Below are 26978 nucleotides of genomic sequence, written 5' to 3'. Positions count from 1 at the left end.
TCTAACAACCTACCTGATAATAAGCGGCAACCGTCACCTATGTACATGAATACAGTGATGCCACTCAATCGTCGCCATTCCAGTTTATTAAGATATTATTCCTATGAGAAACAAATATATGGCCTCTCTGATGGTAAATGGTTACCGTGCCCTATAAACGCCTGAGACACCAGGGTTGTCACGTGCGTGGTGCCGAACCTTAAGTTACTAATTCTTCGAGCTTTATAGCAGCTATATTACTTTAGCTAACTACTACTAAACCTGTCGACTATAGCGATCTCTCGTTCTTCTATAGAATTCCTCATCGTAGATTTTTTTATGCAACTATTATAGAATGGTAAACAAACTGCCCAACTGATGGTAAGTAGTATGTAAGTCATATATAAGAATAGTACTATGTATATCACGCGTACCTCGCCCATTTATTGCCATTCCAGAGCTCTAAGACGTTTTTCCTCCATACTCTGCTCTCCGAAACTCGCTAACTTAACGAAACACAGTTTACAAAACAATCTGGTTAGCGGTAGGCAGCAGAAATAGAGAAACCCACACAACAAAACATAATTCTTTACTGGGCTGTTTTAAATTTGACGTGGTCATTATTGATACGTATAATTAGTAAAAATGATAGGATCTTAGCAAGTTTTAAATGTGTTGATTTCCTGATATTTCACCAACCGCAATGATCACGCCAAATTTCTATAATAGCAACAAACAAACATGTGTGAAGGGATGCACGCATACGTTAATAAAAAAAAAACTATTTACAATCTACCCGCTGCTCTTCAATTTATCCATGTTCATGACGGTTGAAGCACTGCCCAAATATCGGGTACTCAATAAAAATAAAACGTAGTAAAATCCTGTGATATTTACTAATTATATATATAAAGGAGTTAGAGGTACTTCTCTGTTCTATGTATCACCCAAGGAAACTATTTTGTTCAAAGTCAACATGTAGTAAATATTTAATAAAACGTAGTAAGATCCTGTGATATTTACTAATTATATATATAAAGGAGTCAGAGTTACTTTTCTGTTCTATGTATCACCCAAGGAAACTGTTTTGTTCAAAGTCAACATGTCGTAAATATTTAATCATATAAAGAAACTTCGCACATAGTCCAAAATCTATAAAAACTAGTACTGTTTTACTAGTATAAAATCTATTAATAGCAATAGATTTACATAATTTTAAATTTACACATAATGTCGATGACCTAAGAAATAGATATACGCAATTTGTGTTTCCTGTTTTTATATCCACTCGTATACCTTATAACTTGTAGAGTTTTGAGTTGACCGACTGGCTTACTCCTATCTAGAGGAGGAATTGTTGGTAAGGTGACCTTATAGACCCATTACTAAACGACAAACAAATTACAAACTGATCTCCATGCGGTTCCCCTTGGAAACCATCATGATAGATTCCTGATTAATTTGTTACGATGGGCTATTTTTTTTTTATTGTATTGTTTGGGCTATTGTCAGATGTTTAGCACCTGTAGCACTGCGACCTACATAGATCTATTGTGCTCGCCCTTTTCAGAGTTCGCTACCTAGACCCGTCAGGGACAAGAATTGAAGGATATTCTTAGGAGCGATCGTTTTTATCTCCTCGGGAAAGAGTGTAAACTTTCCAAAGGAGATATTTCGTTTATGCATGAGTGGGCTACAACCACATAGGATGTGAAGCGGCGTTTCCTCTTCAGTTTGGCAGAATCTGCAGATACTTGTCGTACATAGGCCTAGTTTAGCCATATGCTTGTTTAATTTGCAGTGTCCTGTGAGGGCCCTAGTCATCATGCATATGTTGTTTTTACTCAATAGCAGTAGTCTATTGGAGTATTTGGTCGAGAAGCCCGATATTAGGTCTTTTGAATGTGTTAATCCTGGCATTTCTTGCCATTACGATGGGCTAACTAACATGACCTGATATTCATCTTATAATGATAATGCAGCAAATGTTCCATATTCTGAAAGAAATTAACTACAGTCTCAATAATAATGATATCTCAGGACAATTCACACAAGGCCCATCTAGTCCCAAGCTAAGTAGAACACGTGTTATGGGTACTAGACAACTGATATAAATACTTAAATTTTTTGTTTGTAAATACATATATAGTACATATAGGAAACACCCAGGCCGACACAAATGATCATAGTCATGAACACAAATGTTTGCATCGTTCGAGGAATCGAACCCGTCATCAGAAGTAAGGCGTAAGAAGTAAGGCGATACACTAAGACACTAGACCACCGTGGTGTCAGTAGAAAAAGGGTTTTCTTTTTCTGATATTTAACATTATCGTATTACCACCATCTCAAAATATGAGGGTTGGGGGGAAGATGATTGTCAGTAATGTGGATTAATGAATCGCTTGCAAACCATCGTGATAAATTCATGGTGAGTTTACCAGAACAGGCTATCCTATCATCCTCCACTGGTGCCCCGTCCGGGTTAAACCGTTACAGAAAACGGGTGCAGCATTCCATTATCACCCATAAACAAAAATATCTAAAGCATACTTGTACAGGTTTTGTTATAACAGCCTATAATAAATTGCCTCAAAAGTTGTTTTCATCGTCACCCAATAACTTTGATACAAATCAGCTACGTGACTGCGTACACATTTAACTTATAAATTATACGTAATACTCATAATGGATTCGTAAACAGCGTTAAAGCTACGGAAAGTTACTTAAACATTTAGCCGATTTATAAAATGACGTATCGCTCATTTACTGTTGAACGAAACGCTCACCATTCGGACACGCAATTGTATAATCAGGGTCTAATTACCTAAATTAATTTCAGGTCTACAGCTCATTGACCTCAGTGAAAAGTAGGAGACTCACATGGGTAAGGTATTAGGGCAGGGTTGTTATAATTATATATATATATATATATATATATATCCTACATTTTACATTTAGATACATGTATGTATAAAAAATATTTTTATTAACTACTGGCTGTGCCCGAGACTATGGTCGCGTGTTATAGTGATTTTGACCAAATAAAGAATAAATATTCAATATTCCATCCCAAAAAGTCCAAAAATAAAGTTTCATCGTTCTTAGCTTCAAATATTATGAATTTCCATACAAACTTTCATCTCCTATTTTATTTTGCACCCTAAGGATATATTTTTAAATCACTCTATCTATAGCTAAAAACCCATTGCGTGGTTTAAAAGATCTAAGCGAACAGTTAGAGGAGCGATTAAAACGACAATTACTAAATTTAATGGTTACCGAACTAGGTAGTCTTAAATATAAACGAAAAGATATCACGGATTCATATGATAACGTGATGTAGTTGTATATTTGTGACAGTTACCACGATCAGATGGGTTGTTAACATGTTTACCATTCATACTATTTACAAAAAAAAAACAACTTCAAGTAGGCATTTCTATAGTATTCTATACAGATCATTGGTTTTCCTAAGTTTCCAGTATATAAAGTACAACTACAGAAGACTTGTATATGTTGTCCCTTATAGTAGAACATACAAAATCGAAATTACAACTTGTACTGCAACCCACTTACTTGGGTCTCAATTGGATACAAGCGAATTGTCGACAAAGTTCGAAATTTAATACTAACAGATATGTAGGTCGAAGAAAGCAAATAAAATGGCAATTTAAATACAACAATACGCAAATTCGAGTGTTCACTGCGCTCTCTCCATATTTTAGTTAAGTTTTTTCATTATTCAGTCACCTGCCAGTTGCTATTCTTGCCACAGAATATATATGTGGATAGAGGATATATGCATTTAATTTTCATTATTTCAGTATATTTATATTTTTAGTAAATAAACAATTGAAAGAATTGAACAACGTATGACGATGTAAAGACGATTGTAATACTTAATTAAATAATTTCATAATGTAAAAGTATTCTTCAAGTCACAACCCGCCATATTCCCATTATGCCATCTTTAGATAAGAGCGTATTGGCCAGTGTGGTAATACGCTCAAAGGGCACATTGACGTCTAGACGCAGGCACGTTACCGACGTAGTCTATCATCATCATCATGTACAAAGTAGTCTACGATGATCACCTCTTTCTATTAGTATATCTGCCACCAAACAGCTAATTCTATAAGTTGTGTAGTTTTTGCTTGAAAAAGTAACAAACATCCATCGATACTCGCAAACTTTCGAGTTTATAATATTAGTAAGGTAAAGAGTCAGCAAGCAGCAACAAAACGCAACACCGAAAGAGTTTGTGATAGTAGGGCACACATCTTTTTTTCATGTCTGTTTCATATCTAACGTACGTATTTGAAAATCGATATAACGTACTTTTTTGTTCCCTCATCAAAACTTGTAATTTATATTATATTTTAAAAATGAATTCAAGAAATCCATGCAAATGTATGATTTCTACAGTTTACAATCTGTTGAAGATATCTGCACGTACTCACAGGTATTTAAACACTCTCGACGCAGCGATGTTTCGACTAAATAGAATTAGCGATCATGTGTTGACTAAAAAAAACTAAGTCGTTTGGTCTGTAACTATTTTATTCTACGTAAGGTTTGATTATAACATTGTCTGTACGCTTCCTTCGCCTGTTGTAGAAAAACTCGAACACCAATACCGCGCTGCCAGAAAAAAATCCTGAAAATGAACGAAATATTATAAATTAATCTTACTGAGAATCATAGAACTATAAATGAAAGAAGAATGTACAATAAAAAGTTACAGTTTTCTTAAAACAACTTTGAACTAATAATAAAACGAAATAACAAAAACCCGCCAAATCCTTTAAAGTTCACAGATTATTTATTGCACAGACTAATAACAATTTGAGCTGTTGTCTTTGGTTTACTTGTGACCGAATTTTGTAAAACTCAGTAATTGTCATTACGTCTTATTTTGGTAACGTTAACTATCAATATCACATTGTAATGTTTACTATCACATAAAAAAACTACAAAAGAAAACGAAATGACCTCTTGACTAACTGACCGAGAAATCGACTACAATCAAAATGATAAGCAATTTAAGAGCAGAATGACAATTTATTAAGTTTTTGTGAATATTAAAAAAATTATATACCTACTTATTATTAATAAAATATAATTATTATTTAAAAAAATGTCTTTATAAAAATTTTTAAGAGATCTCGTTAATTTATCTATGAATGAATGTCGTTAAATTATATAACTCCTGGTTATTAGACATCATCGTAGGTGATGAAGTAACTATATAAGAATTATAAAATTAAAAATAGAACGTAAATTCGAACCAAGAAATAACACGAAGAACGATCCCTGCATATCGCTCAAATTGACAGTATGGTTGTTGACCTCTTGCGCTACAGAGGAGGTTTTCCAACACCGATCTCGTTTTGGTAAATAAGCGGACAGCCACTTTGTGATGAGACCTGCTTTCTGCATACGATTTATCCTGTCAATGAAATAAATCACATATTTATAAAAATCTGTACTTAGTTGTTTCTTACTTGACTTTGTACAAAGTCGTCTGCATGGACACCTCTCTTTCGTCTGTTTCAGCTAAGCAAATGCTGCAATGCGTGCTAACGCGTGCTGACTTTCCCGCGTTAAAACGCGCGCGTTTGTCTTTCCGCGCCAAAATCGCGCGCGATCTGAGAGAAAGTATCATGTAAAGGCAACTATTTTATTATTAACTAGCTGTACCCGTGACTTCGTCCTCGTGGAATTATACTTCATTTTTCTAAAATAAAATAATGTTTCTAAAATAAAAGTAGCCTAAGTTACTCCCTATTACATCAGCTACCTGCCAAAAAAAGTCCTGTTAAAATCGGTTCAGCCGGTTCAGAGATTAGCCGGAATAAAGAGAACGACAGACAGATAGTCAAAAATTTTTAAATGTGGTTTTTTGGTGTATGTTCCGTATTTATATTCATATGCATGCAGTAAAAAACCGTTATTTCAATATTACAAACAGACACTCCAATTTTATTTATATGTATAGATGTATAGATAAAAATAATATCTCACTCCTTATTGATAACAGACAGGTAGGGACTGCCGGCCGGCACTATCATGGCCACTTGCTCGTCCAGAAATTCATCCGCACCTACAAATTAAACAAGAACCAACTTGATATTGGAAATATTATTGATATTCTAAAACAAAAGTACACCGTATTATTTCTGTATATATTAAAGTAGCGGGTTCGATTCTTCGCACAGTACATACATTTGTATTCATGAATAGGATTTTTTGTATCGGTCTGGGTGTTTTCATGTGTATTAGGTACGTATGTATATATGTAAAAAAAAGTATTTAAGTATTTCTATCAGTTATCTAGTACTTATACAAGCGTTACTTTATTTGGGACTAGATGGCGCTTTGTGAATTGACCCGGAATACTATTATTATCATTGTTTTGATTTATTATAATTATTTGAAGTAAGTTCGTAAGGAGTAATATCCGCCATATGTATTTTTACCATCTATATCAAAGTTAAATAAAAATAAACAAGAATTCAATGCAATACTTACTGAGAGCAAAGTCGCATCTATCCTTGACGAGATAGTCTGCTCTCATTAGATAGGCCAGACGTAATTTCCAATCGATGATCACGTGACGCTGATCACGTGCACGCGCCAGAACATTAGACTCTATAACAATAGGTTCATACAAGGATCCTATTAATATTAGGTCATATTATTTTTATAGCATAGGGGACAAGTGCTCTTGTTTAATATTACTATAAAAATAGGGTTTGATAGTAGAAGGATGAAAGTATTATAAGTGTATATATTTTTAATGCCACGTCATAGAAAAATAAAATTTCTTTAATAAAATTTTTTTTAATTTTATACTTCGAAGTGATGAGGGATATTTCATATACGAAATATACTGTAGACTTTGAAGTTCTAAACATGTTACTTGTCGGTTCCTATTTTATTATTAGTAGTAACTAGCAATCGAAAGTAATAATTGGTATATGAAAACTGGCCAAGTTAGACCTTAGGCTTCAGTATATTATCCTAAGTTATAAGAAGAAATTATATTTTATATTGTTATAAATACATTTCAGGGCAGACCATTGAACTTGGCACCCATTTAGATCTCACCTCTTTTGTCGTAGAAGTCAACAATAAAGGCATATATCATAATATTAAACTCGGCTATCATTTCACATTTATGTTTTTGATTGGATTATTGCAATACATTGAAGCGACAAAATAACCAATTACATACAATGTAAGCTCTCGAAAATGCTACTTCATTTTGTAGGCAATCACGACTTCTTCAAATGCAAATTTTAATAATCTCTAAAATTTTTGGACGGGCACGCTACTTTGTAGACTCTTTAATACAATTTTTAATGTTGTTTCATAATAATAATATTATATAGAGACTAACTTAAATGTTATTGAATCAGTACTTAGTATAAAACAAAGTCGCTGTCGCTATCTGTCCGTCCCTATGTATGCTTTAATCTTTAAAACTACGCAATGGATTTTGACATAATATATGATATTTTTTTAAATAGACAGTATAATTCAAGAGGAAGATTTATAGAATAGAATAGAATAGAATAGAAAATCATTTATTCAAATAAACTTACACTGAAGCACTTTTGAATAGTCATTACATTTTTTTTAATCTACCGCTCGTTCGGAAAGCTGTCTCATCACAAGAAGAACGAGCAAGATAACATGTATAATATATAGTATAATACATGTACATCCGTGCAAAGCCGGTAGCTAACAATATTATAAACGCGAAAATTTGTGAGTAGTGGATGTTTGTTACTCTTGCACGCAAAAACTACTGAATGCATTTTGATGAAACTTTTCAGTAATATAGCTTAATATATATCATAATAAATTATAGGCTATACATATTATGCGTGTGAAACCGCAGGCTCAGATAGTAATAAATAAATATAGAGGAGACTGAGGATTTTGTTATGGGAAATGTAACTTCTACATCACTGTATTGATTTCAAAAAATATTTTTTGTTTTGCTGCATTATTTCCGAGTAATATACTGTAGATAAGATAACATATACCAAACCTTAAATTTTCGTACACTCTGGTGTAACCAAAACTAATACACTTTAACACCAACGAAAGAAGTTCTTAAATCCATGTAGTGGTTGTAGACTTTTTCTCTCCTCATAACAAAATCCACTCTATCTCACTATCATTCTTTATTAGTATAGATTTTTGTTCTATTATTTTTGCTATTATGCACATACTCACACATACATATGCACATATACATATCATGATGTATTTTAAAAAATGCTAATTTTACATTTTAATGGAATTATTATTAACTAGCTGTGCCCTCGGTTTCACCCGTGTTATTTATAGCCTATATATTATTCAGATGTATAAGCTATATTACTGTAAAGTTTCATCAAAATCCGTTCAGTAGTTTTTACGTGAAAGAGTAACAAACATCCATCCATGCTCACAAACTTTCGCGTTTATAATATTAATAAGATTTCATATTATCATCGTGATCACTCGTACACAAAATAGAATATTTTACCTAAATTGGTAGTAGCATTCGGTCCTTTCATGTCCGTAATTAGTTCGGCTCCTTTCAATAAAGCTTTGTATTTAGGCTCGTCGGAATTCTGTAGATGAAAATAAAAAATAATTTTTATTTCCCAATAATCTATATAACCAGATCAATAGCAAGAGTGATCTGCTGGAGATCACGTCTTGACAGCGGACACGTAACCCGGTTTCAAGGACTTCGGACAAGCCCGAAGTTCTGGGAAGCCTGTTTAAAGCCGTAATGGTTGTCGTCCTCTCAAAAAAATCAATCGCCTACCAGACCGATATAAACAATCATACTCATGAATACAAATGTTTACACCGTGCAAGGAATCGAACCCGCGACCATAGGAAGTAAAGCGGTGCTAAACCGCTAGACCACCGAGACCGTCAATATAACAATAACAATAACAAACAAGGATGACGAAACATATACCTTTAACTCATACTCCAAGTAGGATCCTTTAGTAATCGACCAAGTGTACGTTTCACTGTTCTCCAGGAGTTCAGATATGGATGTAACAGGAACTTCCTGCTTCGGGAATGTGAGGAAGGCCACCAGGTTTCCAGAGTAGGTCGTGACCACCACTAGAACCACCAGCCACCACGTGCCAACCACCAAGCGACCACTATCAGCCCGTGGTAAGTACATCCCACCTGAGAATATCGCAATATAATGTTTTTTTCTTAATAGAAATATAAGTAATCTTTTTTAAAATAAACTCAGTACGAGCACTTTTGTATAGTCACATTTTTTATTCTACCACTCATTCGTACAGATTAATCACAAGAAGAATGAGCAAGAAACTTGTGTTCAAGAAGAAACCTTTTAATAGATGTTTTCTTTTTATATAAATACACAATAATAAGTCAGAAGCATGCGATAGTCAACATAGAAACCGCTATGCACTCATTCTTAGTGCAACGCACACATGACACGCCTGGTGTTTCAGGCGTGGATCAGCATCTGCGGTATCACTCACGTAAAAGTATATGTATTATTCTGATGTATAAGCTATATTACTTAAAAGTTTCATCAAATCCTTTCAGTAGTTTTTGCATGAAAGAGTAACAAACATCGATTCATCCATCTATCAGAATTATATTCGGAATCCATAGAAGCACCTCTCTGAGACCGTATTTCATTGAACAGCGTATAATGACTGTTATATAATGTTCATATACTATTCCTTGTTAGACATACACGAAAAGAGCAATACACTGCATAAAAAGGCGGATAACCAATATATAATTCCATGACACGAAATGGACATAAATTAGAATTACCAAGATTACGACTTGCAAAAACAATAAAACAAGGTATTTACTTAAAAATAAACTATCAAATAAAACAATGGAATTGACATCAACAGAATTTAAGAACAAAATAAAATCATATTTCGAGCGACATCCTTTTTACAATGTGACGGAATAACTGAATTCCAATGTAAAATTATGACATTTTCCATTAAGTGACTTTTATTACTGTGTTATATATTATTTTGAATACTTAAAGTTGTAATTGTGACATAATTATCTTAAAAATGTAATTACTATTGATATGCTGTTGTGTAACGAGATTTGTTATATTTGTAAATAAACAAATATGAAAAATCCATCCATATTTTATTTTTTATAATGTTAGAAGGATTCATTCTGTATACGGCAATACAGCAAGATAAAACTGGTATAAGATCAGACTAAACATGTAGGATTATCGTATTTCATAATATAAATTATCGCTTTTGCGTAATAAATTTTTCATTCGCTATCTACCGTAATGTAATGAAGACTGTCTGAAAATTTTAATAGTTTAAATGAATGAATCCGCAGTAAATGGACTATAAAATTTATGAGCCAATTTCCTTTCTTACGCCTTTATCTTAGCCTCTTTACTGAGAATCGTGATGAAAATCTGTAGGATTTTACAATTTTACAATATTTTAAATATATATTTTTTCCACAGTTACTAATAGTATATAATATTATCTTATCTGTGGTAATAGTAAATAAACAGACTCTCATGATAATATGTATAATCTACTGTCACTTCGGAGAGCTTTCGAGCTAAGAAGAACTGACAAGAAACTCAGCTCTTATTCTTATCCAATGAGCTTAAATGTTTACAACAATACAAGTTTAATAGAATAACAGGAATAGAGTGAAAACTAGCATATGCTATCGTAATTTTGTCAATAGGAAATAGTATAATCAATGGCCATAACCCGAACAGACCAGTCCCTACAAATACTCTTTCACGATTATGACGGATGAACCAAATATTTTTTTGCCTCGCACAGCCACATTGTGGAATCACCTTCCAGCAATGGTATTTCCGAACCGATACGATATTGAAACCTTCAAGAAAAGAGCTTATTCCTTTTTAAAAGGCCGACAACGTACTTGCATTTCCCCTGGTGTTGCAGGTGCTCATGGACGGCGGTAATCACTTACCATCAGGTGAGCCGCATGCTCGTTTGTCCCCTGTGTTATAAAAAAAAACAAAAACCAGCCATCATTGCACCGGCGCTAGACATCTCCACAAGTTTGAACTTTACAGCGAACATGACTCTTTCATGTTACTCCAGTAAGCTTAGGAATTTATCATCATCATCAGTCCAGGAGACGTTCACTAAAAAAAGGCTTACCCCAAAAATCTCCACGACTATTGGTCCTGCGCTGCTCGCATCCAACGCTGATGTGATTTTAACCAGATCGTTTGTCTTTCTGGTTTGTAGGTCAAGAATTATAAAATACAATTCAAAAAAATTACCTTGCTGTAACAGAGCACCATACACATACCACAAGCAGTTGTGTATAGTCGCCAGTCCACCTTCACGGGTGATCTCCTTCGCCTCGTAATAGGGGCTCATACGGTGCACCACGAAGAGCGTCGGCCCCATAAGGATTACAGCCAGCCCTAAACACAGCCACGTCTGCAAATATACTGTACTATAATAATCATGTTCATCTATATAAGTGACTTAAATTATATTTGAACTAAATATATTTGATTTCAAACTCAAATAGATTAATCATTGATGTGTTGGTCTGGGCCAGACTCGTCGGAAAGTTCAAGTAGACATACATTCTAGGATGGAGACTGCGAATTGGCAAACGTAGAGTAGGTAAGTGTAGCGACGACATACGTAGGGTTGCAGGTAATAACTGGATGAAAAGGGCTGATGATCGTGCCTTGAGAAGGGCCTATGTCCAGCAGTGGTAATGATGATTTGATTTCAACGTGGCATAAGCTTAAGGTCGTCTCTCGAATTAAATTTGTTTTTTTTATTTCACCAAATAGTAAGACGATATTATAAATAGACATACATTTTTTCTTACGTTTACAATCCTTCAATTAATTATTTCTGCATTGGTTTCTGTAGATAGATAAGGTCTATTATAAGGAGGTAAACGATGCAGAGGAAAGATGTTACACATCAAATACTGTAGTATCAATGTATTGTACTTACATCGGTAGTAAATGGTAGAAGGAACAACATGGCCCTGCTGAGTTCCCTTGGGCGCGCTATCAGAAACGCATATGGCTGCGTGCTCACTGGTATCGTGTAATTTATACCTGATAAATGCATAAAATTAAAACTCCTGACAATAATCTAGAGGCTAGGCTGGTAACCTGTAAAAAGTCGTCAGCGTGGATACTTCAGTCAATATTTCAGGCACCAAGTTGTTTTCTCTAAAGGTTGTGTATTAGGCGGTGAAATTACAGGATAAGAGGCATAACATCTTATTCCTCTGGAACGCATGAGCTGTATGGCGTTCGCACATGATTTTCGTAGTGCTGTTAAAGTACAGGCAACGATTTTACCATCAGGTGGGCAATCAGGTTGTTTGCCATTCCATTTACAAGAGGCATACTTTATACAGTCTATATCTCATCTTATTATGAAATTATAGGGTGAGAATTATGGAGGCATGCCTTACTCCTAAGGAATTGAGGACGCATCACGAGGGTTACCATGTATTTTGAGGCTCGTAGGACTGTTCAAGTGAACAGGTGACGATTACCACTTATCACAGGTTGAGCAGTCCACTTGTTTACCATTCTACTTAATATTTTTATCGCTAATTCGATAAAAATATTAAGTAGAGTATCGCTAATTCGATATCGTGTTGTTTTGTGAAAATCTATTTCATTACTTGATGCATTTGTACTATTTTAACCGGTTCTGTAAACGTTATGACTTTCGACGAAACGGAGTTATACTCTGGGCGCCAAACAGTCAACAATAGGCTTCTTCTAAACGAATAATGAGTAAATCATTGCCTGACGATGCCTCGTTTGGAGGCGAAACACGTGTCGTAATATGGCTGTAAATCCAATAACGGTTGGAATTAGATCACTATGGAAAAGTCATAACGCTTCCAGTATCGGTGGTCAGGTCATTCCTCACTAGTAATAATTCTACTCTATGCAGTTACAGAAAAACGAATAATCTTATATAAATAAACTTCGTAAAACTCAGGTATGTTGTCATTTATCTTGGTACGCGTATCCCAGACGTGGTAGACAGAGGCCTTGCTGACGTTTTGGTGTTCGCATATAATATAAACGTATTAACGTATCAAGGGACGAACCTACAGCCGTATCTCGTTGTAAATTCGGTTTGTTATCGGTGTACAATTCCAAAGTGACAGATATCACTGTAGAATTAGTCAGTTCACATCTACGATCTTTAGGTGTCAGCCAGATTCGATCTCTCGACCTTTGAGTCTTGAATCAAGGTAATAAATTACAAAGTAGCGACGCTCTGCAAGTGATATATTAGCAAATGGTTCACCTGGATTCCGGTCAGATAAAATGGTGAACGAAGCCGCAGCGAGTGCTGCTTGCCTCTTGGCTACAACTAACAATGCCTGCTGTGAACTCTCACTTGTTATCTGAAATGTTTTAAGATTTATTTCCAAATTAGTGACGGCCGCGGTGGTCTAGCGGTTTAGCACACCGCCTTAGTTTCGACAGTCATGGGTTCGATTCCTAACACGATTATTGACTGTCTTGGTGCTCTAACGGTTAACCACACCTCTTAATCTTACCTCTGTCATTGATTCATTGGAGAAGTCCATCTTCATATTGTTTGGGAGTATAAGTTTGATCCTGTAAATAAATTGTTTTACGTTTAGTTGTATTAATTGTACGACAGTATAAACAGTTTTACAGATGTAGGTTTACTAAATCCTGCGCGGGAATAGCTCAGCCTCCCATAAGGGAAGCTGAGGTATTAAAAAAAAGCAAACAGTTTATATATTATATATATACAATAGATATAATTATATCAACTGTTTGCTTTTTTTTTTTAATCTTATTAAATACTAGCTATGCCCGTGAGTGTGAGCCTGTGTGCGTATGTGTCTGTGTGCGATTAGAATTTTATTATTACGTATGAGTATTTTAATCATAATCTTTATATAATATTATTTTTCCGTATTTATCCATATTTGTTTTTCTTTATATATTAATTGTTAAATTGCACCGCCTTATTATTATCTCTGATCAACGCGACGGTTGACTGGTAGAGAATGCCATCAGGCATTAAGTCCGCCTTGTATACATTTTAGTGTGCAAAAGAATAAATAAATAAATAAATAAATCTTTATAAAACTCACGTGAAATTCTTATTCTTGGCCAGCTGGTCTACGATATCGAACATGAGCCCTTTGCAACTTGACACAACACCGGATTCATTGACTTGCAATATAGTCCATGGAGGATTCTGAAATATAATAATTACAACAATATACACAGATCGAAGAGACATGGCATAGTGGATTACTATACTTACACAAATAAAAAATCATTAATGCATTTAGGACATTTTAGCTGCTTATGAAAGTCAGGATTTTTGTTAATAAGCATTGAACTACCTTCGAGTTCTTTCTTGAGAAACTACAATATGGGGTTTTTAAGAAGGCTATATTAAGGTCTTAAGGCTCGTAGCGCACGTGACATATCGGTGATGGTTCAGGGGTCTATAGACTACGATAACTGTTTACCATCAAATGGGTGGTATGCTTGTTTGCCACCATCGGGGTACCAAAAAATCACAATTTTCGCACTCGACATATCAGTGATAATTCAGGAGTCCATAGACTACAGTAACCGTTTTCCATCAAATGGGTGGTATGCTTGTTTGCCACCATCGGGATACCAAAAAATTACAATTTGACCCGGTTGACCCGGTGACCTGGCAGAACTACGTCTAACTGGGTACTTACATGGTATGTAACTATGGGTAATTGCTTCCCTCGAAACCCATGCTCCACGTGAGGGAATAAAACATCATCGTACCGCATCGCGTCTATGGGTCGCCAGTATCCAACCTACATATTTCCCATATAATGTAATGCCATAATAAAACAAATAGCTTTAAAAAATCGTCAAAAATAATATTAATATTGTTTGTTTCTCAATTAAATTAAAATAAGGTTTTAAGACTAAAATTCCGTCCCCATTCATATACATGACAGTTTCGTTGATCTAGCGGTTTAGCACACCACTTGACTTTCTATGGTCGCGGGTTCGATTCCACCCAAGGTGCGAACATTTATATTCATGAGTATTAAAAAATGTATTTAAATATTTATATCAATTATCTAGTAATAACACAAGCTCGGCTTGGCTTGAGACTAAATAGCGCCATGTGTCCATTCCAATTACATATGGCAAGTACACAATACAATGTAAATCACAATAAAATGACAATATCACTTACTTGCAGCAATTCAACCTTTTCTATGGCGGGAGTAGTAATATTTTCAACAGCCTTCACTTCCTGATCTGGTGTATCCGTTATCTGAGAGTAAGTTGCACCCCACGTGTCCGCGGCCAGCGCTCTCCAAGTGGTGCAGTTTCCACACACACCTTTAACGGCCAAGTATTGCTGAGCAGAGAATAAATAAAGAAAATGTTACCTGTACATCTAGAACTCAATACTCAATGTTTCATAACGTTTACAGTGAAAGAAAGTGGTGCAGGTGTCTGAAAGGTTGAAGAGTAATCGTCTGTCGTGGTATGGGCATGTAATGCGTAGGAATGAAGATAATATTTTAGGGAAGGTGTTATATATGAATGTTATAAGGGCAGAGGAAAGCTGATGAATGGACATGGTAAGAGTGAAAGACGATATGGTAAGAAAGGAAATAAATAACGAGATGACAGCGAACAGGGATGAATGGCACAGAAAAACATATTAAGTCGACCATACATGAATGGGATAAGGGAGAAGCAAATGATGATGTTTACAGTAAAAGATTAAATACAGAATATAGATAGAAATGAAACTGGGTTACTGACTTACGTTAATATCTCATATGTATAAATTTTGTCGACAACAAAAAACTACGTATACGTAACAATTTGTATTTCTAACCCAGTTCAAAAAAAACATAGTTTTAGCTTCAAAATTGTCGAATTTCATACAAACTTTCATATTATTTTACCCCCTTAAGGGTAATTTTTTTACAAACTTTAAAATTATATAAATTTATATTTCATCAACAGCATACAATATTAGTTTCAATATACTAGCTTTAAGAATGACGATACTTCTATTCAACCTTTCATCTCGCCTTCAATCCCTTACAACCCCTTTTTCACTTTAAAAGTATCCTATGTCCTTTTCTAGACTAGACCATCTGAGTGCTATATTTGAATTATAATTTAAATAGGTTTAGGAGTTTTAGTTTAGTTCAGACTAATAAGTCTGTCGCGCTTTCACGCTAAAACAAACAGATTTATTTAGATTCATTATTATAGACAGATTTATAACATTAGTAGGTACATAATTATACCTGCATATGTTTCAAAAGCATATTTCGTCTCTGAATCTTGGTAGGTCTGATAGCTTCCCATTCCTCGTCGGAGACCTGAGCCGCTATGTCGAACTCATCTTGGATGGCTGTATCTAAAGCTGACACGAAAGCACTCATCATCTCTTGACCGTAGCACAGTATACCATCCTGAAAATCATTTTAACAATATACCTTTAAGACCTAAGATAACATAATAAAAATATCTAAGCATCATACAGCGTCATTGCTTTTTATAATATCTCTTTAATATTTTACTGGTAAATAATGCATGGGAACACCACCAACACCATGTTTGAGATAATTTAGAAAAATCTTAATTTGGCTTAACCAAAACTAACAATAATACTACTAGACTAGTTATATTTTTTTAAATACATAATACATTGAAAACACCCAGTCCGATACAAACATACTCACGAATAGAAATGTTTATACCATGCGAGGAATCGAACCCACTACCATCGAATTTAAGCGGTATGCTATAGCGCTAGACCACTGAGGCCGACGAATATGAGCGGGGTATTTATTATGATAATATTTAATAATGAGCTCCCGAAATTTCGACTCTGTTGTAATAACTTAATCTGTGAGTAAAGTTCATAAATATTATAATTACGGTAAATATTCTCCTGTTTATATAATGTCCAATGTAGACGAAACTAATATTGTAGTTTGCAACGATATTAGTTTCGTCTATGTTTTAATTCCTTAACATTCACATTTGGAACTTAGTCGAGGAATATAAGTTATACTAATAATCCTGAACTAAGTTCCGATTTTAGTTCCATTCGTGTTTGGAACTTGGTTGAGGAATATAGCTTATTCCTATAATCCTCAACTAAGTTCCAATTTTAGTTCCATTCATGTTTGGAACTTAGTTTATTCCTCATCTAAGTTCGAAGGATGAAAAAGGAGGTTTAATACAAGAATAGAAAATTCTTTATTCAAATAAACTTACTTTCAAACACTTTTGAGTAGGCATTTTTTTTAATGTAGGTACCGCTCATTCGAAATGCTGTCTCATCACACGAAGAATGAGCATGAAACTTGCGTGTTGCTTTTTTTAATAATTTAGTTGTAACTTTACATTTTGAAGTTGAAATGTGCGAATATATTTCTTTTACCTTACATTCGGGATTATTGTCCGTTATATTGTAAAGGAAAGCTATATTCTCTCCTTCATATAATGCGTTGATCAATGTTGACATGTTACCATTGTGGTAGTTTGTATCTGATACCACATACAACCACTGCGCTAGTGTATGTGACATTGACAATTCGCGAGCAGTCTCCGTCATTGTCGTCATCACATCCGAGGTTACTATTGCTATGAAATTCTCCCCTGAAACAGGATATTAAGCCTAATTTACATTCCGCATCCAGTGGAATAAAATAGTTATAATAACTATATTAACTTGATGAAGTTCCGAGTGTAAATTTGGTTCACAAAACCAGGTCTATAGGTTATCGGTTGCTATTAAATTATCTCCTAAAGCTATATGTTAAGATTAATGATTAAATTATTAATTGTAAACGAAACCATATACATAATAAAAAAACAAAGGCCATGGCAAAAGTGTCTGCATGTAAATGTACAGATAGTACTGTATTACGATATGATGATAATGGAATTAAGTGTCACTAATAAAATAATTCGTACAAAAAAATACTAAATAAATGTCAATTTTAAAACAACTGTACTGTGACTATATTAAGACAAAAGATTCACAGCATAGTTCGGTAAAATAAATTTAGTCATATTTTTTAAAATATAATATAATAAATACTGCAACCAAGATATTAAAATTCCTATATATATATACTTATATACCTATAACCAACGGTGCCTTGTTGCCTTGCCTTGCGCCTTATATAATCATGCATCTCATCTCAATACCAATTTTCACCCAATTCCAATTTGTACTTTGGTCGGCAACATAAACTGCTAAAAAAGAGTTCGTAAACTATTTCTGTAGTATAAAAAGACTTACCTATGTATTTAACGGGTAATTTGGATAAAACTCTGTATATTTCTTTACGTCTCAAGTACTCATTAACTTCGTGCTTCATTTTGTATACAGTGACAGATATGGACGGCACCCTGTCATCTTCCATTTGTAATGTCAGAGCTTGTACCACGCGAGATACCATGTCGCGACCTGGCGAAAGAAGAATCAATAAATATATACTAATATTGTAAAGAGACTAGGTGACTCAGGAAAAGTATTTTTGCCATATAAATAAAATCGCTATTAAGAAATAGGCGTTAGTGATAGAACGGTGAAAATTTAGGGTTGTCTATTTTTTAGTGCCACATAATATAAAAATAAAAAATTTGTGCAAAAAAATATTAGGGGTAGACAACCCTTATGACTTAGAGGTATGAAAAATAACAGTAAAATTTCATAAAAATCGATCAAGTATGGTAACTAACATTACACCAGAATTTTATATATAACATAAAGTTTGTAGGTTTGACTGCTTCTGGTGCGTGCATTGCATAAAATGTTAGACAAAATTGTTCTCCCTTAAAAGTTCTAAAAAAAAATCCGGAACAACATATATCTATCTTTTTAGATTAACTCACTTAACCTTTTATTAGTTCAGAAGTTTATTACGTAACCAAATTTCAAAAACCTTTCGGTCAGCTTGTTTAATTATAAATATAATATGTGCGTATATCGTTTTAAAGTATCTTTTTATGGATAACTAGCTACTCGCCCCAGCTTTGCACGGCTGTACATGTATTATACAAATAAATCTTCCGCTGGAATCACTCTATCTATCAAAAATTCCGCTTAAAATCCGTTGTGTAGTTTTAAATATATAAGCATACATAGGGACGGACAGTAATGTAATGATAATGGAATGGTGCACCCGCCTGCGCTAACTGTTTACGCTGGCGGGGCACCAGTGGAAAATGATAAGACGAGCATGAGGTCAAGTCAGTTAGCCCATCGTGACAAATTCACCAAGAATTTATCACAATGGTTTGCATTAAAATCATCAGTCCACATTTTAATTTGCCCCCGTTTTAATGTATTATAATTTTACTAAAGATCAAAACAAGAACATTTTAAATTAATATAATTCATAATATAAGTAAAGTAACAAAACAACATAGAACAATAGAATGTCTGTTTGCAGAAGATTTAGTGCAAAAGCGTTTTCATTATCCCGCGCAAAATGAAAAGCACCACAGATTATAAAATACATGCTACGAGCCGCTCCGCTCATCATAGCTGTATCTCTTTTAGTTTCTTTTTTTTTTATTTCTTGTATGAAGTGGACGACTTTATGTAATGAAGCCTGCGTTAAGAGACAACATATTTTTTTTAATTCAAATTTAAAAATCATTTATTTTTAGTCGCTTATGAACGTCAAATGTTTTAAAGTATATTTTTTTCTCTACCGGACGGTTCAGTTCAGTTATTTCATCTGTATAGATTAAATTGTGAAGAACTTGCAGAAATACAATTGAATTTCTTTTTTTATTAAAGCCAAGTTATTTAGAATGTTTATTTATATAGACACCTATATAAATAAACATTCTAAATAACTTGTCTTACATTAAATGAATAATGAATCTGTGATACTAAATCGTATTTGGTACGGCACATTTGCAAGCAATTGTTTACATAGATCCATATAGGTTTTGTGGTCATTTGCAAGACCGAATAGCAAAAATCTTTTTTGTGTGAAACCGTTCAAACATTTTTCTTAAGCAAAAGAGGGATATTACAAGTTTCAGATGTCTGTGTATCTGTGGAATCGTAGCAACGCATAGATTATGGTGCGCTTTTTTGTTTGAAAGCCAAAGGTGATAGGGTCGGGTCTTATTAGATTATGGTTATATTTGGTAATAGTTTAGATTTTATTGAGGAGCTAGTTGAAATATTGAATTTTATAATCATTAGAACTATTTCAAGTTGTTACCTACATACATATATTCCATTTTGAGTATGTTCTCATAAGGACGAAAAAAACTATAAATTCAAAAGCAACGCCCATGTGACACCCTTGGTGTTTCAGGCGTACATAGGCTACGGTAACCGTTTACCATCAGATGGCCCGTATGCTTGTTTGCCACCTACGTGGTATAAAAAAAGTAAAGTTCGTTAATATTACGTACTTATGAAAATTAATAATAAAAAAGCTGGGCATTTAAAAAATATATGATTTTCTTAAAATCTCGTTTCGTGCAAAGAAACGTAGAATCCCAGAAATTGTCTTCTATTTAATATTCATAGCATTGGGTATGCATTCAAACGTTGAATTTTGCTATCGAATGATATGGTTATTTGAGAAGCCTGAGTAGAATGTATTGTCATCTACGTATAATAATTGGTAGCCACATATAATGTCATTAGATTTGCCTTTTGTACAAGTTTTATTAGTACATAGCTGTACCCGCAACTTCGTGGAATTTAACTTTATTTTTCTAAAATAATAGTAACCTATTGTAGTCCTTATTACATCAACTACCTGCCAAAAAAAGTCCTGTCAGATATTAGCCAGAACAAACAGATAGACAGACAAAAATTGTAAAAATGTTATTTTGGTGTAGGTACCATCTTTATATTCATTATGCATGTATTTATGTAGTAAAAATAGACATTTCAATTTTAATTTATATGTATAGATGTATAGATTACAAAATTCTAACAGACTAGGGTCTTTATTATAGCTACAGAAGTAAAGTTTGTAATTTCAAATTAACAGCTTTTCACTAAATATATCTAAAGATATAAACGGTACTTACATTAAAATAATATTGTAAAAATATTTTCTCTCTGTCTATTTGTCCTTGCTAATACTATCTACATACAAGGCTATCCTAAATTGAAATCAAAGTGGACACGTAATTTATATGAATATATAATAATCAGAATAATTCACACAGCGCTATCTAGTCCCAAGTAAAGCTACCTAAAGCTTGTGTTATCGGTACTAGATAACTGATACAAATACCTACATAGATTTTTTTTCATAAATACATACGTATTATACACAGAAAAGACCCATACAAACAATCATACTCATGAATACAAAATGTATGTGCCGTGCGAGGAATCGAACCCGCGACCATCAAAGTAAGGCGGTGTGCTAAGCTGCTAAACCACCGAGGTCATCTATAAAACACTTAATACTATGTTTGGGGGAAAGGGAATCATTAGCAACAAAGCCTGATGACTTCATAGCTGACAATGTCATGGCAGGTTGACCGCCATGCAGTTCCCCCTGGAAACCAACATGATAATTTCCTGGTGACTTAGTCACGATGGGCTAACTGACCTGACCTCATTTCATCTTATCATCCTCCACTGGTGCCCCGCTAGTGTAATTCGTTAGCGCAAGCAGGGGCACCATTGGTTCCCCTCTTAGCAATCATGGAGCGGGGACAGCGCAGGCGTCGACCGCGGGGGTGGTCCTACCCCACCGCACTAGGCTCGAAGAAGTCGCGCGCATGTCCCCGCCCGTGTTACCCAGGGAAGAAATGGTTCCGATGGGGACCCTATGCTAAAGTGATCCACCGCCGCGCCCTCCGAGTCGCAGTGGACTCTTTCGATCCGCGACTCCGGCACATGGCGTTGGACGAGGGACATCTTGGAGTTTTTAGTGAGTAGGAGTCTCACATTACCCGCTTGTCTCCCCCGGGGCGGGCGGATCTCCATAAGGGATTTTCTCCAAGTAAAAGAAAAGGCAGGTGCACCATTACATTATCATTAATTAAAAATAATACTATGTTTATGCGTTTCCCCAGTTGCGTCCGTATTATCAAAACAGGCTGACAGAACATCAATAAATTGAATTTGAGTGGGGTACGATCGGTGTCACTTATGTTGCCAGTTCTCGGAAATATCACATGTGAAGAAATTGGTTTTTTTTTCGAAAACGAACCGGAAAAGTTTCATATGACCGTATCTGTATTTACATTTAAACTAAAACTTAAGAAATTTCTATAAGACAATCAAATTTCCACTGTATAACTGTCCGTACTGTATTGTTTTACCTATGTATTTTATCCACAATTTCTCAGAACATACACTTACACCTACACCTCATCAGAAGTACCATCAATAGGGCACGTTTCCCCAGGCAACAGTAAACACTTTATATAATTTTAAATTAATTAATAAAAGGTTCCATTGAAAATCAGGGTTTGGCCATTACCGCCTAGACACAAAGCTGAGTGGAAACGAATTTGGTCGCAACTGTATTTTTTAAAATAATTAATTATAAACTACCAGCCAATTCCCTTCGGAAATCATGGCGATAAATTCCTAGTGAAATTGCCACGATGCTGGGCTAACTGACCTGACCTCAAGTCCATTTTCTCATCCTCCACTGGTGTCCCAGCGTATGCCTCTAGCGCATAAATTCATAAATTTATGTTAGTAAATAAATTTCATAAAGTTTATATATATTATTGTATATTTATTATATACATATATATTACGTATGTATATGTGTTGACAATACGTTTATATTTAATATATTTTATATATTACTATTATTATTTATGTTTATTCATTCCATCAAGCGCCATCCACTATCTTCTGTCTGTTCTCCTTTATCTAAAGGTTGTGTGAAAGACATCCCTTAATCCGTTTTAACCGCCTTTTGTACCTACAAATATATTCTGCTTTTTTGTATTTTTTTAAAGGTGCAAAAAGGAGCAACAAATAAAAATAAAAAAAAATATCAACCATTAATAAAAATAATAACTTACTCAAAGTGTCATCATGTAATATGGCAGCAGACTTCCACTTAAACGCCCTTGTGGTCCTCAAATCAAGGAGCATTTGCGGCAACTCTTCACCAGGTGATGAGTATGTGACAGTAATGGCAGAATTCAGTGGGAGCCTTGGACAATCCACCTCCGTTAAAGCAAATAGGAGCAACTCTTCCTCCTCAGTCCTTGAGAATAAGGACCATGTGTCCGCGCATGATGCTATGCTGAATACTGCTATAAAACCTGATTATAGAAACAGTATACATTTACATATATAATAATTATTATATTTCTGAACAAGTCACACAACGCCATCTAGTACTAAGCTTAGCGGTGTTAGTTGTAGTTGTGTTATGAGTACTAGTCAACTTATAGAACTTAGAGACATTTAAAAAAATACGTACATAATATATATAGAAAACACGCAGATCATGATACAAACAATTATAGGTACTCATGAATACAAACGTTTGTACCGCACGATAAATCGAACTCACGACCATCGGAAGTAATGCGGGGTGCTAAGCCGCTAGACCATAAATAAAAAAAAAGTTTAAATTTTACCTATTTTAGCTTTCTTTTACGTCATGAAAAACTGACAAAGACGCCTAGGAACAAAAACGTTAAAAAACTTACCTTTCTTAAGACTTATTGCTGTCCATGAGAAATAATGTACAACGACTCCACCGTGCTTGAGGTCCACCCTGACCAACTCCTTGATGTAGTCCTTCAGATCGTCCAGTGTGGACTGATACTGATCGCCTAGGTACTGTCGATCCAACACTACAGCTGACAACAAGAAATATATTCTTATGTATCTTACATTACGTGTATAAAGTACATCCGTATGTTAATTATAAATGATAAAGTGTGTCTGTCGTCCAGACGATGATCGTTATCCGATTAAGAAATGACTGTACAGATCCTAATGAAACTGTTAATTGAAAATGAAAAGCGAAGTTGGCTTGTATCCTCCATGTCCTCGTAGGACGTATAAACACCATATTTTCAAAACTCAAAACAGCAGGAGAGAAACTCGGCAATAGGTAACAGACAGACATTCCATTAGCTATACCTACTAATAATATAATTTGTCCTAACTGATTATAAAATACAGCCAAACAAAATTCCTTAATCCAAAACTGATATTTGGAACATAAATGTTTTTATTTTATACCATAGAAGATAAGCATCCGCTCTGAAATATTATTTTACAGAATAATAAAATAATCCAGAATGCCAGGACAATTTACAGAGCCATCTAACCCCCAAACTAAGGTGAGCCTGTACTGTGGGTTCACACTATCAAATAAGAATATTTTTTTAAATAATATTTTTTATCGACACAATTTTTACAAACTTACAGTCATTCTCACAGTAAATAGAAACATAGAAATAATTTTACAAGATCATAATACAAGAAATGTAAAGTAAATGACACCAAAACCAATGCTTAGGAAGTCGCGAGAATCGTATCCGCAAACATCGAAATATTAAATTTATTTTTTATGTTGTTGATTATATAAAAAAAGGGTTGTAATGGATTGAAAGGATTTATGGAAGTATAATCATTTTGAAAACTAGAAGTTTGAATCTTACGATTTAGGCTGTTGATTTAATATAAATAAATATGACATTCAAAGTTAGTTGTTACCCATAAGGTAATAAAATAAAATAGGAGATGTTTGTATGGAAAATCGTAGTTTTATAAACAAGAAGAACGATGAAACTTTTTTTTGCCATTTTAGATTACATTTTGTTTTTTTTGGCCATGGTCACTATAACAGGCTGACGAAGTCGCGAGCACAGCTGATCTGCTATATCATGCAACAAATAAATAAAGAAATAGGGAATTGTTTACCTATAGACGCATTTGCAGTTATCAATGACGGGAAATCCTCTCCCGATGTGGGTACAAAAAGAAATACACCGAGTAACCATATTTGCATTGTGCACTAACACGAACTCTCTACACTGTCCACCTTCAAAATATGAAATTCCAGTCATAATTCGTGGAAAAACTATTAACGGATTATTACAAAAAAAGACACTAAATAATTAGTCGTTTCATTAACTAGCTAATTAATAAAAGGAACGCAGGTGGGCCATGTTAACTTTTAATGTAGCGATAGAAACGAGTGAGCACGTCGAATGAAATGCGGCCGGAATTAAGGTTGAGAACATGTTGAATTGATTTTGTACAGGCTGTTCTTTTACTATTTAAATTAATTTAGTAGTGTTACCAAACATGTCAACTCCATTACATAAAACATAATTAATTATAACAAATCTTAAAAATCTATGCATATAAATAAAATTGGAGTGTCTGCTTGTAATATTGATATAACCGTTTTTTACTACATGCATATAAATACGATACGTAAACCAAAATAACATTTTTTACGGGATTTTGACGGGACATTTTTAGCAGGTAGCTGATGTAATAAGGAGTAACTCAGGCTACTTTTATTTTAAAAAATCTCTTTTAATTTAGAAAAACAAAGTTAAATTCCACGCGGACGATGTCGCGGTAACAGCTAGTACTAAATAAAAATTTAATAATTACCGACTGAGAGGGACCTATTTATCAAATTGCGTGCATGCATTGCACATAGACAAAGTGCAATCAGGCAGAGATGCGCAATATGGGCATTTAATTAAATATTATAATTAATCAAAATGAATTCCATTAAATACACTATCCTACTCTCGCATTGTAGAGAGAGAAAGAGAGCGTAATATTTAGGAAAGTAAATTCAGGAATCACTGTTGTGATTAGAGAGATTCTTACACTGTTTGAAAGGTTAGTAGGTAGGAAAAATCCAGGTAAAAATTACCACTAATGGGCCGCTGTAAATACGACTATACATACATAGTATAAAATGAAGTCGCTTCCACTGTTTGTTCGCATCTTTTAAGATACGCAACGCATTTGAATACTGTTTATCAATAGATAAAGAGGAAGGTTTATATGTATAATACATGTACACCCGTGCGAAGCCAGGGCAGGTAGCTAGTGTATTATAAAGTTATTTAAATTCAGAATACTAATTATTTCTATATGTCTACTACTTATAGGATTGGAATAAGTAATTATAATGGTGTATTTTAAGCAGAATATAGAGCTAAGAAGGTAGCAGGTATATTATCCCATCTTACACTTCTAATATTATAAACGCTACATTTTGTGATAAGCATGTATAGATGTATGGATGGTTGTTTGTTACTCTTTCACATAAAAGCTAATTAACAGATTTTAATGAAACTTTACAGTAATATAGCTTATATATCGATTGAAGCGGAGGTATCAAATGTGCCTGATGAGTGAGAGGTGCTGAGGGTTTTAATGAGGAAAATACGGAAATTAAATAAAATGCGACTAGTATGACAGCGATATATAATAGAAAGTAACAAAAATAATATGTCAAAGAATATTATTATAAAATTTAAAAATAATATAAAAACTTATCAAGGAGTTCGCTACATCGATATAACACATACACTATTTTCATGCCGGTAAAACTGCGGTTGTTTCATATGTATATAAGTATGAGTTTAGTAGTAAAATATTTAAGATGAATTACTATAAGTTTATGATTTATTTTGTTTACATTAGTGTACAAATAAAATAAGTACACCCTGTATATTACAGGAGAGTGTTACCTAAAGGTCAGAAGCGCTAAATAATGTACGTTAATTACGACAGAACAATACCAAGCTACGTGCACCCTGTAGGTGTGATTTCATCAACAGAAGTAACTTATGCGTCACCTCCTCAAAAATTGCTGACGAATTTATTGAATACTAGCTGTGCCAGTGGTTTCACACGTGTGAAATTTATAGCCCTCGTATGTATTATTCTGATTTAAAGTTT

The 26978-nt window shown here is 34.2% G+C and overlaps 1 protein-coding gene across 1 annotated transcript; it reads right to left on the bottom strand.

Annotated features, from left to right (window-relative positions):
- Positions 1-4541: 4541 nt before the first annotated feature.
- On the bottom strand, positions 4542-25053 carry LOC131851128 (ionotropic receptor 93a). Its single transcript, XM_059201560.1, has 19 exons — positions 24966-25053; positions 23741-23893; positions 23102-23347; positions 18360-18527; positions 17493-17710; positions 16348-16515; positions 15270-15437; positions 14773-14877; positions 14164-14270; positions 13594-13654; positions 13338-13437; positions 12009-12115; positions 11309-11471; positions 8972-9192; positions 8525-8612; positions 6514-6660; positions 6007-6085; positions 5271-5431; positions 4542-4639 (listed from the first exon to the last, which is right to left on the bottom strand). The coding sequence occupies exons 1-19, from the start codon at positions 25051-25053 to the stop codon at positions 4542-4544; spliced, it is 2646 nt and encodes an 881-aa protein (XP_059057543.1).
- Positions 25054-26978: the final 1925 nt, after the last annotated feature.

Source organism: Achroia grisella, unplaced genomic scaffold (genome assembly GCF_030625045.1).
Source record: "Achroia grisella isolate CSIRO2021 unplaced genomic scaffold, CSIRO_AGI_Agris_v1 utg780, whole genome shotgun sequence".
NCBI classification, from domain to species: Eukaryota; Metazoa; Arthropoda; class Insecta; order Lepidoptera; family Pyralidae; genus Achroia; species Achroia grisella.
This window is presented reverse-complemented; position numbering and strand designations above follow the sequence as displayed.